This window comes from Nerophis lumbriciformis, linkage group LG15, assembly GCF_033978685.3.
Source record: "Nerophis lumbriciformis linkage group LG15, RoL_Nlum_v2.1, whole genome shotgun sequence".
Classification (NCBI taxonomy): Eukaryota; Metazoa; Chordata; class Actinopteri; order Syngnathiformes; family Syngnathidae; genus Nerophis; species Nerophis lumbriciformis.
The window spans coordinates 46,024,205-46,038,254 of record NC_084562.2 but is presented as its reverse complement, the minus strand read 5'-3'; the positions used below and the strand labels follow the sequence as shown (position 1 = coordinate 46,038,254).

The 14,050-nt window shown below is 40.0% G+C and overlaps 1 protein-coding gene across 4 annotated transcripts in view; it reads right to left on the bottom strand.

The window, feature by feature from the left end:
• Positions 1 to 13,147, bottom strand: part of LOC133616151 (SKI family transcriptional corepressor 1 homolog-B-like) — a 24,065-nt gene extending 10,918 nt beyond the window's left edge. For 2 of the 4 annotated variants that reach the window (XM_061975279.1, XM_061975281.1), the window contains exons 1-6: positions 12,986 to 13,147; positions 10,892 to 12,506; positions 9,344 to 9,410; positions 9,195 to 9,257; positions 9,010 to 9,072; positions 1 to 58 (exon numbers count right to left, since the gene is read on the bottom strand). The exon at positions 1 to 58 is cut by the window's left edge and continues 17 nt beyond it. In XM_061975279.1, coding sequence (XP_061831263.1) covers positions 1 to 58; positions 9,010 to 9,072; positions 9,195 to 9,257; positions 9,344 to 9,410; positions 10,892 to 12,463 — 1,823 coding nt within the window. In that variant the 5' untranslated portion in view covers positions 12,464 to 12,506; positions 12,986 to 13,147. The remainder of the gene's footprint in view (positions 59 to 9,009; positions 9,073 to 9,194; positions 9,258 to 9,343; positions 9,411 to 10,891; positions 12,507 to 12,985) is intronic. The other 2 variants (XM_061975280.1, XM_061975282.1) reach the window with 2 other exon arrangements.
• Between the last annotated feature and the right edge of the window lie 903 nt (positions 13,148 to 14,050).

The window sequence follows — 14,050 nt, the reverse complement described above, 5'->3', positions numbered from 1 at the left end:
TCTCGCTCCAGCTTTTTCCGCAGCTCCATCTGCTCCACAAGTTGCTTCTGCAACTCCTCTGTGAAGCCAAGCGACATCACAATGTCAGCTGTCAGTCACTTCATTAGGTACACCTGCACAGTCTGAACACACGCAGGCTGCTTTGATTGACACTGCAGTGCAAAGGTGTCCACCACACTGCTGGCGGGTTATTGTTTTGATCATTAAAAAACACGATCAAAAAGAAAACAGCCAAAAATGTCGATATAGGGTTGTAACTAGAGATGTCCGATAATATCGGACTGCCGATATTATCGGCCGATAAATGCTTTAAAATGTAATATCGGGTATTATCGGTATCGGTTTCAAAAAGTACAATTTATGACTTTTTAAAACGCCGCTGTACGGAGTGGTACACGGACGTAGGGAGAGGTACAGAGCGCCAATAAACCTTAAAGGCACTGCCTTTGCGTGTCGGCCCAATCACATAAAATCTACGGCTTTTCACACACACCAGTGAATGCAAATCATTCTTGGTCAACAGCCATACAGGTCACACTGAGGGTGGCCATATAAACAACTTTAACACTGTTACAAATATGCGCCACACTGTGAACCCACACCAAACAAGAATGACAAACACATTTTGGGAGAACATCCGCACCGTAACACAACATAAACACAACAGAACAAATACCCAGAACCCCTTGCAGCACTGACCCCGCACCTCCTCCCCCCTGCCCTCAACCCTGCCCACCTCAACCTCATCATGCTCTCTCAGGGAGAGCAAGTCCCAAATTCCACGTTGCTTTTTTGAGGCATGTTAAAAAAAATAATGCACTTTGGGACTTCAATAATAAATATGGCAGTGCCATGTTGGCATTTTTTTTCCATAACTTGAGTTGATTTATTTTGGAAGACCTTGTTACATTGTTTAATGCATCCAGCGGGGCATCACAACAAAATTAGGCATAATATTGTGTTAATTCCACGACTGTATATATCGGTATCGGTTGATATCGGAATCGGTAATTAAGAGTTGGACAATATCGGAATATCGGATATCGGCTAAAAAGTCATTATCGGACATCTCTAGTTGTAACTGCAAATAGAGGTATAAGACGAGGACATTTCTGTACCTTCACATCATTTTTATTAAAGAATACTCCCTCAAAAATACATCGCTTTTCTTTAATAGGCCAGAAGCATACCTTTATACTACCAAAAAGATTATATAAAGTATAAAATTGTACCTTTTCAACAGTACTTGCTGCATTAAAGGCCTACTGAAACCCACTACTACCGACCACGCAGTCTGATAGTTTATATATCAATGATGAAATCTTAACATTGCAACACATGCCAATACGGCCGGGTTAGCTTACTAAAGTACAATTCTAAATTTCACACAAAATATCCTGCTGAAAACGTCTCGGTATGATGACGCCTGTGCGTGACGTCACGGATTGTAAAGGACATTTTGAGACAGCATGGTGGCCAGCTATTAAGTCGTCTGTTTTCATCGCAAAATTCCACAGTATTCTGGACATCTGTGTTGGTGAATCTTTTGCAATTTGTTCAATGAACAATGGAGACAGCAAAGAAGAAAGCTGTAGGTGGGAAGCGGTGTATTGCAGCCGACTGCAGCAACACAAACACAGCCGGTGTTTCATTGTTTACATTCCCGGAAGATGACAGTCAAGCTTTACCATTGGCCTGTGGAGAACTGGGACAACAGAGACTCTTACCAGGAGGACTTTGAGTTGGATAAGCAGACGCGGTACCGTGAGTACGCATGCAGCTGCGGCTTCCAAACATTTGATCGCTTGCCCGTACGTGCGTGCCGCTATGTGCATGTCACGTACGTGACTTTGGGGACTTTGGGGAAATATATGTGCTGTATGAACTTTGGGGAGGTGAACGGTACTTTGGGCTGTGGGATTGAGTGTGTTGTGCAGGTAGGTGTTTGAGTTGTATTGGCGGGTTATATGGACGGGAGGGGGGAGGTGTTTGTTATGCGGGATTAATTTGTGGCATATTAAATATAAGCCTGGTTGTGTTGTGGCTAATAGAGTATATATATATGTATTGTGTTTATTTACTGTTTTAGTCATTCCCAGCTGAATATCAGATCCCACCCGCCTCTCACAGCATCTTCCCTATCTGAATCGCTCCCACTGCCCTCTAGTCCTTCACTCTCACTTTCCTCATCCACGAATCTTTCATCCTCGCTCAAATTAATGGGGAAATCGTCGCTTTCTCGGTCCGAATCGCTCTCGCTGCTGATGGCCATGATTGTAAACAATGTGCAGATGTGAGGAGCTCCACAACCTGTGACGTCACGCGCATATCGTCTGCTACTTCCGGTACAGGCAAGGCTTTTTTATCAGCGACCAAAAGTTGCGAACTTTATCGTCGATGTTCTCTACTAAATCCTTTCAGCAAAAATATGGCAATATCGCGAAATGATCAAGTATGACACATAGAATGGACCTGCTATTCCCGTTTAAATAAGAAAATCGCATTTCAGTAGGCCTTTAAAAATGTGCTAAAAATGTCCAACAATTTTTCCACTGAGGGCCGCATACTGAAAAATGAAAAAATGTAATGGGATACATGTCGATACATGTTGTACATTAAAGATGATCAAATCCAATTCAATGTACGAGTATATGCTTAACTATTTAATAAAATAAAACAACAAAAAACATTGTTATCTTAGCATTTGTGTTATACTGTAGGTGACAAAGCAAATAGTTGCAGTATTATATCTAATAGCATAATTTTCAAAACATGTGGAGGGCCAATAAAAAACTAGCTGTGGGCTGAAAATGGACGACAGGACACACTTTGGACACCCCTGTTCTAAATAGGAAAAAAATGTTTAGTAGTATGTCCTTACGTGTACGTACTGAATGTGTATGTATATGTATAACATATACAGTGCATTCACTTTTTCCACATTTTGTTATGTTAATGCCTTTTTCCAAAATTGAATACATTCCTTTTTGTCCTCAAAATTCTACAGACAAGACCCCATAAAGACAATGTGAAAAGGCGTTTTTTTTTTATTAATGAAATCGAAATAAAAATACAAAATAACATGTACATAAATATCCACAGCCTTTGCTCTATACTTTGTTGATGAACTTTTGGCAGGAATGACAGCCTCAAGTCTTTTTGAATACGATGCCAAAAGCTTGGCACACCTTTCCTTGGGCAGTTTCACCCATTTCTTTTTGCAGCATCTCTCAAGCTCCATCAGGTTGGATGAGAAGCGTCGGTTTTCATCCAGGATATCTCTGTACATTGCTGCATTCATCTTAGTCTAGTCAGGGAGGTGATCAAAAACCTGATGGTCACTCTGTCAGAGCTACAACATTCCTCTGTGGAGAGAGGAGAACCTTCCAGAAGGACAACCATCTCTGCAGCAATCCACCAATCAGGCCTGTGCGGTATAGTGACCAGGCGGAAGCCATTTCTTCGTAAAAAGTTTGCCAAAATGCACGTGAAAGACTCTCAGACCATCCATCCATCCATTTTCTACACTGTAAAAAAAAAATCCTATTTTTATGGTTAATTTACTCTAAATTTCTACTGTAATTTTTCTATTTTTTTTAAATAGTTTATAAAACTGTAGAATTGGAGACATTATCTGTAAATAAACAATGCGCCTGTTATTTTAAGTAATATGCCAGTAATGACAAACTATGTATATTTCTATTTTGTTACAGAAAAATACCAAATTAATTATACTTAGCATTTTCTGTTTTCTTAAATTACAGTAATTATCTTTCATTAAATATGTAGCTTGTTATATAAAAGTCTATGTCCATACTAAAAATCTAAGACAGGGGTGTCAAACTCAAAAACAGAGTGGGCCAAAATTTAAAACTGAACAAAGCCGCGTGCCAAGGTGGAACAAATTAACCTTTAACGTACTCTACGAGCTATCGTCACGTCCGCTTTTCATCCATTCTAACATCGTTCAGACCCAGTCCCAAGATATGTGCGGCTTCTGTACGCACACACGAGCGAATGCAACTCATACTTCATCAACAGCGATACAGGTTACACTGAGGGTGCCAGTATAAAAAACTTTAACACTGTTAGAAATATACGCCACACTGTGAATACACACCAAATGGCAAACACATTTCGGGAGAACATCCGCACCGTAACACAACATAAACACAACAGAACAAATACCCAGAATCCTTTGCAGCACTAACTCTTCCGGGACGCTACAAAATACACCCCCGCTACCACCAAACCCCCACACACACACACAAACACACACACCTTGTAGCGTCCCGGAAGAGTTAGTGCTGCAAAGGGTTCTGGTTTGGTGTGGATTCACAGTGTGGCGTATATTTCTAACAGTGTTAAAGTTTTTTATTCGGCTACCCTCAGTGTAACCTGTATTGCTGTTGATGAAGTATGCGTTGCTGGCTGGCGTTTGGAAGACTCCCGGGAGGATCGACGGGCCAGCTTTAGTGTTAATTTGATATCCCCTCAAGGGCCACATTTGGCCCGCGGACCAGAGTTTGACACCCATGCTGTAGAATTAAGGTATTTTTCTGCAGAACTGTTTGCATCGTCACTTTATTAAAGGTGGTTGATCTTAACAATTCAGAAAAAATCTGTAAAATAATGGTATTTTTCTGTGGAACTGCCAGCATTGTCACTTCATTAAAGGTGTTTGATCGTAATAATTTGGAAAAACTGTAGAATAAAGGTATTTTTCTGCAGAACTGTTTGCATCGTCACTTTATTAAAAGGTGGTTGATCTTAACAATTGAGTAAAAATCTGTAAAATTACAATATTTTTCCGCAAAACGTTTCATGAAAATTTCTGTAAATATAATGTTTTTGATCATTATTTGGTTTACAATGTTTTACTTTAATTTTATGGTTTTCATTTGGCAGCCGTAGCTGCCAGTAAATGACCGTTTTTTTACAGATTTTTTTTTTTTTACAGTGTACCGCTTATGACAAACAAAATCTCTGGTCATGATTAGGCAAAGATTGAAGTCTTTGGCGTCAATGCCAGGCGTCATGTTTGGAAAAAAACAGGCACCGTTCATCACCAGGCCAATACCATCCATACAGTGAAGCATGGTGGTGGCAGCATCATGATGTGGGGATGTTTTTCCGCAGCAGGAACTGGGAGACGAGTCAGGATACAGGGAAATATGAATGCCGCAAAGTACAGAAACATCCTGGATGAAAACCAACACTTCCCATCCAATCTGATGGAGCTTGAGAGGTGCTGCAAAGAAGAATGGGCTGAACTGCCCAAAGATAGGTGTGCCAAGCTTGTGGTATCGTATTCAAAAAGACTTGAGGCTGTAATTGCTGCCAAAAGTGCATCAACAAAGGCTGTAAATACCTTTTGTACGTGGCATTTTTAATTGTTTTTCATTTTTGAGTATAAAAAATAAATAAATAAAAAATAAATAAAAAAATTTCAGATTGTCATTATGGGGTCTTGTTTGTCGAATTTTAAGGACCAACATTAATTCATGTTACAGCCTTATTCATTTGAATAAGGCTGTGACAAAACAAAATGTGGAAAGAGTGAAGCGCTGTGAATACATTCCGGATACACTGTATGGTTGATTGTTTACATGTTTGCACAATCAATGTCCAATAAAAATGTATTTTTTTTTAAATGTGTTCAGCTCATAGACAATACCTATTATGAGTAGGATTTTAAATAATGAATATTTAAAACCTGCTCAGTGGCCTTGTGGTTGGAGTGTCCGCCCTGAGACTGGACCCATTACCTCCCTGCTTGGCACTCAGCATCAAGGGTTGGAATTGGGGGTTAAATCACCAAATGATTCCCGAGCGCGGCCACCGCTGCTGCTCACTACTCCCCTCACCTCCCAGGGGATGAACAAGGGGATGGGTCAAAATGCAAAGGACAAATGTCACCACACCTAGTGTGTGTGTGACTATTGTTGGGACTTTAACTTGAACTTTATAGTAGTATGTTAGAGTTCAGGCATATAGAGCAGGGGTCTTCGTCGTTTTCTACGTCAGGGGGCCCCCAAACTGATGGAAAGATGTGTAGCGGGGACCCCTACCTGTAAATCTTACATAAAATTGTGTTTTACACTGGTCCTAAAGGTCCAATACTTAGACGCTCAAATAATAAACAGTTTTACTTTGTCATGATTTTATTCTAAACATTCAATATTTATTTATTTTCATTATCATTAATATTATCATTATCATGATTTTTTCTTTAAACGTGAATTTAAATACATTAAAATTTGTGGAAATTGGGGATAATAAAAGAAAATATATATTTTTTGAAGTTTAATCTATTGAAAGTTTGCTGACACCCCTGTTAAAGATCTCTGATTTAGAGCCATTATTAATAGAAATACATTCAGCATCTTTGATTATTGTCGTAACCTCTATTCCAATAACTTGTATTCATTATTTCTAACAGGATCCTGTTATATTGTCAATTTCATCCTCAAAGACTTGACTTATTGTTGAGTATTGCGCTTTTATTCTATTATTTATTGATGGCTTCAAGCACACCTTTACATCATCTTGGCACTGTCAGGTATTTTAGAGCTTCCTGCTATCTGAAGCACTTTACTTTAACTTTAACAAACACACCTGGACTTAAGGGTACAGAAATGTATCTCGAAAAGGTTCACGCACACCCAGTTCCAAGAATTGGACCCTTCATTTTGATGTATTCTGTTATGATTTTTCAGATGCACATTTCAACACAAAAATGAAGTCACGCTATAGAAACTCTCTTTGTCGTTAGAAAGTATGCGTAACGGCCAAATACAAGTGGATGAAAGCAGTGTGTTGGAGAAGAGGGATAAGATGCAACTATTAATGCTAAACTTTAAGCAATAAGGAACTTTACTAAAAAAATACAATAATAATTTGCATATATTTCAAGCTTTACCTGTTTGCAATGTCCTAAAAAAAAAACACTCTCTAAACCAGGGATGTCAAAAGTGCATCCTGGGGGCCACTTTCAGCCCGCAGCTTGTTTCTTTGTATTGGCCTTCATCTTATTCTAAGGATACACTTATTGACATTTGATTTTGCACTAATTCCATTTGTCAGCTACAGTGATCCTTTGTTTATCATTGTTATTTTGTTCCCAGCCAGACAATGGTCAATTTATCACTGGGAATATTAAGTACACATTTAATATTTTCATAGCTAGACCACAAAAAAAACTGTTCATAACATTCGAAATATGGTTTTAATGTCATTAAAAACCCTCTAGACACGAACTAATACCCTTTAGTCACCTTTACATTCTCTTAATCCAATATAGTACTGCTCTCTGAGGCTGAGCCAATCAGTGGCCTCGATACTAAAGAGCGCAGTCGGATTACTTTCGTCGCCTGTATACCATTTTATACTGGCCAATACTACTGTAATATTGATACCGCATTTTTCGGAGTATAAGTTGCATCGGCCGAAAATGCATAATAAAGAAGGAAAAAAACATAAGTCGCACTGGAGTATAAGTCGCATTTTTTGGGGAAATGTATTTGATAAAACCCAACACCAAGAATAGACATTTGAAAGGCAATTTGAAATAAATAAAGAATAGTGAACAACAGGCTGAATAAGTGTACGTTATATGACGCATAAATAACCAACTGAGAACGTGCCTGGTATGTTAACGTAACAAATTATGGTAAGAGTCATTCAAATAACTATAACATATAGAACATGCTATACATTTACCAAACAATCTGTCACTCCTAATCGCTAAATCCCATGAAATCTTATACGTCTAGTCTCTTACGTCTTTTACGTCTAGTCTCTTACGTGAATGAGCTAAATAATATTATTTGATATTTTACGGTAATGTGTTAATAATTTCACACATAAGTCGCTCCTGAGTATAAGGCGCACCCCCGGCCAAACTATGAAAAAAACTGCGACTTATAGTCCGAAAAATACGGTATATATTTTTAGTTCATTTATCCATTTTCATGATTGATAATGCTTAATTTTGTTCAAAAAAAATACATCAAATATGCTGTGAAATTTTAATTTTTTTTAAAAAAGCGATATTGTAAAACCGCATAATTGCACAAAAGCTAATAGCTTCAGTGTGTTGACCTACACTGGTTTTTAGCATCTTTAATGCACCAAAAAACTATTACAGTGGTTCCTGCGTCCTAACATTTATCTGTAAGCTATATTTTTATGTTATATTTGAGAATTGTATTTTGTGGAGAATTGAAAGGCAGTATTTAAAAAAACAAAAAAAACAATTATGCACCCAAAACAACCAGAATTATCACCATGTGTGTGATTATGGTGAGTACAGTTGCAAAAAAACAGAATATTGGTAACTGTAAGCTACTAATATTGTTTTTTTCAATGAAATACAACATGACCTAACATTTTTTGATTTGATTTTTCACAGTGGATATTTTTGTTTGTTTTGCATGTTTGCCTTATAAACGTTTCTAACATTTTGACTGCAATGAAAATATGACCCACTACAAGAATAAACACCTTCCAGGCCAATGTGTCCACTTGGCACAATTATAGCGTTGGATCTTATTAGACATGCGTGCAAAAATAGTCCACATGAAATGTTGCAGTGGATATTATTCTGCAGGTGCGGGTTTATGGCAGGCGACATCAGGTGCGTCGCCTTGCAGTCGCAGTAATTGTCGCCCACAGCCCGCGGGCTGCACGAGGCCGTGATATTGCCACATTTGGCGCGCAGGGTTTTTCCAAGCGTTCAAAAATAATTAGCTGCAGTGCCTCGGGGGGAAGGCTCTGTTCGTTAAAATATTAATAGCCTCTAAACGATTTTTTTTTTTTTTAAACAAATAATGCATCCAAACGAGCGTGTCTTGTCATTCCCGCGGGAACACTTCAAATGCAAAAACGTTGTTGTTAATACACTAACACACATTTGCAGTGCTTAACACTTTGCATTCGTTAATACACACATAATGCATATTTATTACATCTTTATTACACCTTAAATGTTTTGAAATAGGTCTTTACCTTTTGCCATCCTCTCCAGATCTCGTTCATGCACGCTTATGTCGATGCGTAAAGCTCCGTTGGCTGTGAACAAAATATGATCTATATGTAAGGAAATGTATTTGCAACTTAAAAAAAAAAAAATTTAAAAAAAAAAAAAAATTAACATAAATGAGCATAAATAAATAAATAAATAAATAATTGACCTGGTTTGTCCTTTTGCTGCTGATATGTGATGTTGCGTTGCGGTTCAGGCAGGTGCTGCACACCTGAACATTTAAATGCATTAAAATGTGCTTGTTGTTGTTTTTAAACCTACAATAATAATAATAATAATAATAATAATAATAATCACCTTCTGATCTGCAGGGACTGCAGCTCGATGACTCAAACGTCTCAATCACCTTTTCATGCACAAACACCTGCAAACAATCATGTTTGATTATTTCATGTTACTGGGTTGCAGGAAAAAATACATAATTTGAAAGTAAAAAAAACACACAAAAAAACGTCTCTATCACCTTTTCATGCACAAACACCTGCAAACAATCAGGTTTGATCATGTCATGTTATTTGGTTGCAGGAAAAAATACATAATTTGAAAAAGTAAATAAACCAAAAACCGTCTCTATCACCTATTATAAAGTTTTTGTAAACGTCTCTATCACCTTTTCATGCACATACACTTGCAAATAATCATGTTTGATTATTTCATCTTACTTGGTTGCAGGAAAAAATACATGATTTGAAAAAAACAAACAAAAAAAAACGTCTCTCATTTTTTCATGCATAAACACCTGCAAACAATCATGTTTGATTATTTCATGTTATTTGGTTGCAGGAAAAAAATACATAATTTGGGGGGGAAAAACGTATCTAACACCTTTTCATGCAAAAACACCTGCAAACAATCATGTTTTGTTATTTCATGTTATTTGGTTGCAGGAAAAAATAAATAATTTGAAAAAAAAAACAATGTCTCTATCACCTTTTCATGCATAAACACCTGCAAACGATATTGTTTGATTATTTCATGTTATTTGGTTTCAGGAAACTATACATAATTTAAAAAAAAACAACGTCTCTATCTCCTTTTATAAACTTTTTATAAACGTCTCTATCACCTTTTCATGCGCAAACAATAATGTTTGATTATTTCATGTTATTTGGTTGCAGGAAAAAAATACATAATTTGAAGGGGGGGGGGGGGGGGGGACTAAAAAAAACGTCTCTATCACCTTTTCATGCAAAAACACCTGCAAACAATCATGTTTGGTTATTTCATGTTATTTGGTTGCAGGAAAAAATACATAATTTGAAAAAAAAACAACAACGTCTCTATCACCTTTTCAAGCACTAACACCTGCAAACAATCATGTTTGATTATTTCATATTATTTGGTTGCAGGAAAAAAAATACATAATTTGGGGGGGGGAAACTTAAAAAAAAAAAACCGTCTCTATCACCTTTCCATGCATAAACACCTGCAAACAATCATGTTTGATTATGTCATGTTATTTGGTTGCAGGAAAAAAATACATAATTTTGGGGAAAAAAACGAAAAAAAAACCCCGTCTCTATCACCTTTTCATGCACAAACACCTGCAAACAATCATGTTTGATTATTTCATGGTATTTTGGTTGCAGGAAAAAATACATAATTTGGGGGGGAAAAAAACGTCTCTATCACCTTTTAATGCAAAAACACCTGCAAAAAAACCCGTCTCTATCACTTTGCACATACACTTGCAAACAATCAGGTTTGATTATTTCATGTTTGATCATTTCATGTTATTTGGCTGCAGGAAACTATACATAATTTGAAAAAAATATTATAACAATTAGTTCTTAATATAATGACGTCAAAAAGTATTTGATGTATGTACTGGTGCGTCCTCCGTACCTGATGAAGCGGAGATCCATCCCCCTCCTCGGACGATGCGCTGTGCGAGTCCCGCGGTGATGCTGATGCTGCGGGGCTGCAAGGCGCCAGCTGCTCCTCGGGTGTTCCACGGATCTGCTCCTCGTCCTCTTCTCCCCGATTGGACTCCACGTCCACGTCCGGGTCGTCGTCGTCATCGTCGTCCTCTTCCACCGTGTCCCTGTCCGGGGACACGGACCTGTAGCTGGAGGTCTCGCTGATGAAGTCCGGGGAGAGGTAACCGTAGCCGTCCCGGCTCCCGTAGAGCTTGGCGATGGTCTCCGCGTCCTTGACGACCGGCCGGAAGGCGGAGATGTAACCGATCTTCCGGTGCGGGGTGTCGTCGACGGACTTGTCCTCGTCGTTCCTGTTGCTGGACCCCGCGTCTTTGTTGGTGGTGTTTGACCCCCGCTCGCTGGGGTCTGGCAGTGACAAATCCGGGCCTGGGACCTCCGGGGGTTTGGGGTAAGGCGGCATCGGAAGGCCGCCCGCCGCGGGCCAGAAGACGGGGAAGGCCGGGTAGATAGCGTCCTTGCCGGCGGGCCAAAACACACCAGGCACGCTGGCTTTGCTGACGTCCGGCACGCAGTCGCTCTTTTTGGGACACAAGCCGTAGCCCGCGAAGCCGTAGGGCGGGTGCGGGAACAAAGGCGGGGGGATTTTTTGCAGCATGCTAAAGTTTTTACTCGGCACGGGAATGAGCGGGTAGCTGCGCGCGCCACTCGGGTGCGTCGCCGCCGTCGCTCCCGGCTCGTCGTCGCCGCAGCGCAGGCGTTTGTGCGCCGCGTCCGGCGGCGACGCGGCGCGGCCCAGGGCGGACGACGCCTGGGGCTTGACGGACCCCCCCTGCACCGGAAGTGTCCTCTTCCTGCTGCCGCCGTTAAACATGGCTTTGACGTCCTCCCACGCGTGGTTGATGTCATCCGAGGGTTTCTTCTCCGTCAGTTTCAGGTGGCGCCTCCACGAGTTGAAGTTGGCGGCGTCCGGCTGCATGTACTTGGACTCCGGCATGCGGTGCGAGTGGAAGATGAACTTGTTGGGGGAGAAGTACATGCTGCAGAAGCCGCACTTGATGCACTTGGCGCGGGAGGAGTTGTAGCGCGCCGGGATGAAGCTGCCACGGCAGCCCCACGCACACTCGTGGGAGACGTCGAAGGCGAAGTTCTCCGGGAGCTTGGGCGGGCTGTGCGCGCCCAGGAAGGACTTGCACAGGCGCTCGGCCTCCCGCTTGGTGATCATCCCGCAGCGCCGGGACGAGATGGGCATGGCGCCGGCGCGCCGCAGCAGCTCCAGCTGGACGGGGGTGCACTGCACGCAGGTGATGCCCAGCGCCACCCGCCGGTTGTGGATCTCGTTGTAGCTGTAGTTCTTCAGCAGGGTGTTGGAGATCTGGGCCAGGCACAGCCGCTCCCTGCCGTCGATCACCAGGGAGACTATGGGCACTCCGTACAGGGACGTCTCGCTCACCTGGTTGGGTTTCAGCGGGTTGGGGTGTGCGTCCTGCTTGGGACTCGGGGAGGAGCTGCGGGATTCTCGTCCGGGCATCGACTCCATTCCTGGGGGGGTTTGTGCAATCACATGGAAAGCTGGAGTGAGGCTACAAAAAACAAGAACAAAAAAAAAACATTTTTTTTTCTTATTCTATGTAGCAAACATGGCTTCTCCCTTTTGATCCTGCAAAATCGGCTCAGTGCTGATTGGGCTTTAAGATCCACATAAGAGCTTTAGACGCAGATAAGGACAGAAGGGAAACGCGGCAATGCGCTTAGCGGAGAGGAAAAGAACAGGTGTAAGCTTCTTTGCAGGTAATTACCCTGCGTCTTTGCCTTCTTAATAAAAGACGAACTCCAAATATAATTAAAGCTTCAGCGCGGATTAGCCTTAAACTGCCGCTTGCTCCAAATTGAGCGGAAGCGGCTCCTTTTACGCACAGCCTCACATTAAAAAATTAAAACAAATCACAATTTAAACTGGAATTAATTAAAAAAAAATGTTTAATTACAATTTAAATTGGAATCTAGCAAACAAATAAATTGGAATTAAGTATGCAAAAAAAAAAAAAACATGAATTCTTACCTTCTAGTGCTTCAAACGATGACCTCCTCCAATGGCTGTGGAAAAAAGAATAAAAGCTGAGAAAAGTGCGGTATTGGACTTTATTAGTACACGTGCTGCAGAAGACAAGGCGCCTCCATCCTGTTGGACAGCAAGGAGGTGAATGGCGGGTAGAGACCGGAAACACGTGTCACACACCCCCACCCCTTTTCTCCTCCCCTTTCTCACAATGTAAACTCTCTCCCTATTTCTGTTTGTGAAGAGCCACAAAATCACCACAATTGCGACACACAGGCAAAAAAATATATTTTTGTCATGTGTTTTCAATTAACATTAGGACAGGATCAACTAGAAAATAAAGCAGAAATAATCATAAAAAAATCTATATTTTATTCTAGAAAATCAACCACTCCCTGCAATCACACTGTAAACAAATCTAAGGATTTAATATCAAATAAATAAAATACTGTACAATACAATATCCTTTCACAGCAATGAACTGCTATTTTCCACAACAAAAGAATACAACTGTGAAGTTACATCCATCCATCCATCCATTTTCTACCGCTTAGTGTAACTTTATTGTAATGAACTGTAAATGCAGCAGTTACAGATATTTCACAGTAAATTGCTGTAAATGACTGTGATTGTAATGCAATTAATTATTAGCCGGTAGTTTGCTGCAAAATTAAAATTACTTTTTTTTTTCTTTTAATAGTGCGCTATTTATTTAAAATGTTAGACAAAAGCCGAATCGTATGAAAACAGAAGCGGTTTCTTCTTCCATAAGAAATAATGTGAATCCAATTAATCTGCAGGCAAGTGAAAATGAAGGCTGTTGAAAAAATTTAAATAGATAAAATATACAATAATTGTGTATATATCCAAATTAATCATGCAATGTATTTATTTACAACTATCAAGGACTTTACCAAAATGTTCATGTGTGACGTTCTGACAAAAAATTGCATTTGTCTCCAATAAGGCTCTTTTTTGAGTTATGCAAGTTAGTAATAACCTGTGATTAATCACGATTAATCCACATTCAAAAGTGGTATGATTAATCTGATTAAACAAATTAATAAA